The sequence below is a fragment of the Manacus vitellinus genome, unplaced genomic scaffold (assembly GCF_001715985.3).
Source record: "Manacus vitellinus isolate BGI_N305 unplaced genomic scaffold, ASM171598v3 scaffold_105_pilon, whole genome shotgun sequence".
Taxonomy (NCBI): Eukaryota; Metazoa; Chordata; class Aves; order Passeriformes; family Pipridae; genus Manacus; species Manacus vitellinus.
The window spans coordinates 21,148-26,699 of NW_021938824.1; the positions used below are offsets into that span (position 1 = coordinate 21,148).

At 45.8% G+C, this 5,552-nt stretch overlaps 1 protein-coding gene across 1 annotated transcript in view; it reads left to right on the forward strand.

The window, feature by feature from the left end:
- GKN1 (gastrokine 1) overlaps positions 1–1,704 on the forward strand; it is a 2,605-nt gene extending 901 nt beyond the window's left edge. Inside the window, exons 2-5 of the mRNA XM_029963777.1 lie at positions 54–194; positions 351–461; positions 821–962; positions 1,547–1,704. Of these exons, the coding sequence (XP_029819637.1) occupies positions 54–194; positions 351–461; positions 821–962; positions 1,547–1,635 (483 nt within the window). The 3' untranslated portion in view covers positions 1,636–1,704. The remainder of the gene's footprint in view (positions 1–53; positions 195–350; positions 462–820; positions 963–1,546) is intronic.
- The last annotated feature ends 3,848 nt before the right edge of the window (positions 1,705–5,552 follow it).

The window sequence follows — 5,552 nt, forward strand, 5'->3', positions numbered from 1 at the left end:
GGGATACAATCACTTGAAAGTCAGTCCAAGTGTACTTTCGTTTGGTTTTCTAGACTCAAAAGATGGAAGTAAGCAAGAAAGTCTCCATTACTGGGGGCTACCAACTTATGACCATCAATAAATATTGGCTCGTGGCAAGTATCGAGCAAAGGACCCACCAGGGGTCATGGAAAACCCTCTGGAACTACGACACGGTGAGTGGTGGGGAAGGGGCTTCTTCAGAGACTCTACGAGGGGACTGGCTCGTGCATTTCGTAAAAGCTGATTTATTACTTTTTTAATACGGACTTAATTCCAACACTAATGACTGAAAGAATGAGTTCCTAGTTGTCAATTACTTTATTTTACAGGGCTTTATGGCAACCAGAGTGCTGCCAGAGAAAGCCTGCTACATTTCCATCATGAACAGAACGGAGATGCCCAGCTTTGATGCGCTTCCCCAACTGGCTGCAGAGAGCAGGGTAAGATTGAAAAGGAGGAGTTACTTGAAAAGTTGTACTTAATGCAAAGTAAACTGATATCCTAGGCTATTTTCAAAAGCTTCTAAACCAAGAGGTACTGCAAAAGCCATGTTCATCACACCACTGACTAGGCATTTCTATTGATTTCAATGACATTTTACATCAACCTAACTCGAAACCTTTGAACAATTAGAATACCCTTGTTCAGATGCTTCCAGTGGGGGGATTTCATGTTTTGCCAATGTTGCAGATCACTAAGATTATTTTTATTACTTTTATAACAATTAAAACTCGGGATATGCTCGGCATGAAACAGATCCCAGCACTGATCCTGCTGAGTGCTGTCATTTGATGTTTAGAACCAGAACCGTCCAAGACCACCTGCAAAGGAGATTCTGTTCACCCTCATCAAGAGGAATGTTCGGGACCTCGAGTCTTATGGACCAGACACCTTCTCTATGTGCAGAGGACTCACAACTTACGTGGCTTATGAAGTTCATGGTGAGTACCAACAGACGAATTCTGAGTGCTCCTGACCTGGTGTTTTTTCTCTCGGGGAATGACTGCTGCACCAGTGGTCCTCTTCCAGCTCGAGAGGGACAGAGACCAAGCAACAAAAATACACCCCTGTAGAATGGCAGCTATGGATGTGGAGATTGGTAGAAATCAGCTGTGGGTGCCTTAATTGTATTTTGATCACTTGCAATAGAATTTTGCATTGATGGGAAAAAGGACATTTGTTTTAAATATATCCAAGGGAACTGTGTAAAACTGAGGAGTTAATCTTGAAGCACCATCAAAGCATTCTGAGCCTTCCTGCAAGCTGATTGTCTCCAAATCTGTCATGGAAAGCTGCTTTACAGCTCGGGCTCAGGATGGTGCATTCTGGCATGGCAGCATTTCCCTCTACTCCCAGCTTGCTTTGCTTTGGGCATTGCTTTGGCACCTGAGGGGGCTCAATGGGATTCAAAAGGCAAGTGCAATGTGCCAGGTGTTAAGGGCTGTCTACAAATGCACAGATCACTCAACAGCACCTAACCCAGAATCTCAGGGTAATTTTTTTTTTAATTTTCTTGTTTTTCAAGGACCACAATTCAGCCTCGGATCATGTATTAGACTTGATGTCCTTCAATATTTGGCCCTTACATACTGTCATGACAATAACTATGCCTGAAAATCATCCCATTCTTGAGCCTTGTCTGGATGTTCCAGCTGCAGCTTTGTAGCTGCTGCCCAAAGCCAACCCTGATGCCCTTCTTCCCAGGCATCTCCTCTTTCCAGAGATTCCTTCTTGAGGATTCAGATCCTAAAACAGATCAGTTGGTGACCAGAGCTTTCAATTAAATCACAGATTGACTCCAACTTGTTTGTCTTTACTCTACCCTTTGTTTTTTATGAACACCTGCAGAAATACATTTTGATTGTCTCTCTTTTGCCCCTTTTGAGCCCTTCCAATGCTCTTTTCAGGGCTCTCAACACAGGGCACACACCCAGAGAGCTGGGCAAGTCCCAGGGTGTGTACCTTACAAACAAGGCTTTCAGAGTTACAACCTTCCTTTCCCTGGGCAGGGAAAGATGCCTCACATTAAAAATCAAAAGGCAGAAAGAAAGAAGGACAAAGCAATGAATTTGCCTTTATAGGGCAAGAGGAGTCTCCTTTCCTGGAGACTTGCCTTTCTGGGATTTACAGAGTTGTTCTGCTCCTAAAGGAAAGCAAGGTGAGATCCCCGTTGCTCAGAAGTTTAAAACCCACTCTTCCCTAACAGAAAGGGCAGGATGCTCTGGGTTATCCAGGTGAATATAAATCTATCTAGCACAAACACCACTCATATGAAGTACTTCAGTTTTTGGCACCCTCTCAGTGGCCCCAGAGGCTTCATTGTGTAGGGGGTTGAAAGGCTGCAGAGTTCCCTGAGGCAGCTCTTGGGGAAAAGCATCTGAATTACCTGGATGAGCACACAGCAGTCCCAGCAGAGGAGAGACACAAGCAGCAGTTTGTTGCTGCCAATCTTCCCCTTCTTTGGTATGACTCGAATTCTTTTAATTTCCTCACAGACCATCAGTTCTCATTTTGTGCAGTCTGAGGCAAAACCTGAGAGAATCAAGTTTAGGAGGGATTTTAATTTCCTTTTATTCATTGTACAGTGCCCTAACACAATCTCTCAGCTCTCATCATGCCCTACTTTGCCTTCTCTTTGGCATTTGTTAAACTCCCTTTCCAGTAGTGACTGGAAAGAAATTTCTTATTAGTTGTAAGTTCATTTTAATGCCAAACACACGTGAGTGAAGGAAAGGGGACCTTCAGCCATCTCATGAACCAAAGCAACTTTGCAGCAGCAACAAAACACCTGTGGTGTTTACTGCAAAACTGGAGCAGAATCCATCTGAAGAAAGAGTCAAGACATGGCTTCAGATAAACATGATGCTTCAGTTTTATTGCTTGTTATCAGGTGGAGCTGTTTATACCTCGTTACCCCAGCCCAGAGTCTGGGCCTGCCAGCACACCCACTCAGGTACAGATTCACTTCCCAGCACTGGGGAGAGAATCCTGAAGAACAAAGGCAGAACATTGCTGTAGTGCAGCAGGTGACACTCAGTGGCAGAGAGCAGTGCATGGCAGATGTGCACAAAGCCATCTCCAGCCCCTGGTGTGCAGTGAGTTGGGATTTCAGCTGCACCCTGCACACGCTCCTTCTGCATTTTGTCCTGTAAAATCTAAAGTGTGGAACTAAAGGCAGCAAACAACACTCAGTCAAAGGAGAGCTGTAAGCACAATTAGGGGGATTGTTTGACAGCACAGCACGGGCTGGAGAGGGAAAGTTTACCATTTCTCTCTCCAGTTTGGAGCACACATCAGTGTAATTAACCTCTTCCAAAGAAAGTCTCCAAGGAGGACCAGGATCAGTTAAGATAGGAGGCTTTGCCTCATGGATAAATGGTCACATTCTTCATGTTCACAGCACTTTGAAAGGGGTGAGTCAGACACTGCAGTTCAACACAGTAGGATTTATCTTTAAATCCTGTAGGATTATGTGAAATGCAGTCAGTAAACCCAAATCTTCCCTTCTGTGCAGCTCTGCTCCCTCCTGCTGGACACAAGTGCTTGTCCTTTTGCCTTATTACCACTGGAAACCAAACTGCATAAGATCCTCATATTCACTTAAACAAACAGGGTTCATCAGTTCTGTTTGCATATTCACTTGCTCAAAGTCAGATGCATGTTTTTAGATAATCATTGTCACCTTAGACTTAATTGTTCCAGGATTCCTGCAAGTTAATGTCTCCAAGGGGTTAATTGCCCCTGGCCAAATATCTGATCAAATCAAACAGCCTCCTAAGGAGAATCCTGAGTTTGCATTCCTGTGAGTCACAGGGGACTGAGAACAGACACCCAGGCTGTGGTTTGGACTTGGTCATTAGATCATGCAGAGTTTTAAACTCAGGTTCTTAGAAAACACTTTTAATTGCATTCTTTAATTTAAGTAGGGAGGTCAAACTCAGCCACACAATGTTCAGAAGTGGTGAAAACCTCAAGCCCCTAATGATTCCTCAACCTTTGCTCCAAACTCAGGATCAGTGGGAACCAGGCTGGTCTGTGTCTAAACTCAACTAGAGAGAAAGATACCAATCATTCCAGATGCCCTTTGAGTGGGCTGGGCTGAATTTTGTCTGGCTGTAAGTGAATGAAGTAGAAAGGAAAGCCCACACCTGCAGAGGTGCTGCAAGGATGCTGTAACCTGGCACAGTGCTTGGAAATGGTGGAAGGCAAACAAAAGCAACATGCATGAAATGCTGAGCAGAGGAGGGAAGGCAGAGACATTTGCAGCCTTATTACACAGCCCAAGGGGACTGCTGGATGTACCCCCTGCTCCTGGGGAGCTTTAGGCTTAAGACAGAAGACTTGGAAAGCAACTGCACAGCTTTTCCTTGGGGTTTAACCCCAGCTGGCGATGGAGCACCTACCACACACAGCTCCTCCATCACCCATCCATCCATTCCTGCTCCCAGCTGAGCACACACAGCTCCTCCATCACCCATCCATCCATCCCTGCTCCCAGCTGAGCACACACAGCCCCTCCATCACCCATCCATCCATCCCTGCTCCCAGCTGAGCACACAATTGGGAAAAAACAGTAAAACTCATGGGTTGAGATAAAAAATTAATAATTGAAACAAAATAAAATATAACACTAATTATAATGCTAATGATAAAAACAGCAATGATGATATTAATGAAAAGGAGGGAGAGAGGGACAGAGAGACAGGAAAACCAAGAGAAATAAGTGATGCCCAGTACAAACACCACCAGCTGACTGATTCCAGGCCCATCCCCCAGCAGGGATCAGCAGCTCCCAGCCAACTCCCCCAGTTTATATACTGGGCATGACATTGTGTGGTGTGGAACATCCCTTTGGCCAGTTCTGCTCAGCTGTCCCAGCTCTGCTCCCTCAGCTCCTTGTGCAGCTCCTCCGTGGCAGAGGTTTGGAGTGACCCCAGCTTAGCACAGCTGAACCTTCAGTGTGTTGTCAGCCCAGCTTCTGCTGTGCTGCCTCAACCCACGATCTCATCAACGTACTGTGGGTGTTGCAGAGCTTTATCCTGTTCCAGTGAGGTCTGGATCGGGCCTTGGCAGATGGCAGAGCTACTTCCACCCCTGGGGCAGTCAGGTCCAGGTGCACTGACAGCCCTCCAAGTGAAAGCCAAGTGTGGCCTGCACTCTGCCACCAGAGGGACTGAGCATGCTGGTTTACAGGTAAACCAGCAGAGGAAATGAACTCTACTCAAAAGAGAGATTGTAAGTCAGAATAACAATTTAATAAAATAACACAATAAATACAATTATACAGACAAACAGTTGGTTTTAACCCACAAAACCCAAATGTATAATCCAGCACCCTGGGGCATGAACAGAGTGGTTCCCACGAGTGGTTTAAAAAGTCCCAAGACTCCAAGATTATCTATCCTCCAGCTCAGGCAGGAATGCCCAGCACCTCCCTCAGGGCAGGGAGTTTCACACTGGGTGTGAGGACAGGAGCACCCTCCTATCTCCCAGTTCCACACTGGGGGTGAGCACAGGAGCACCCTCCTGTC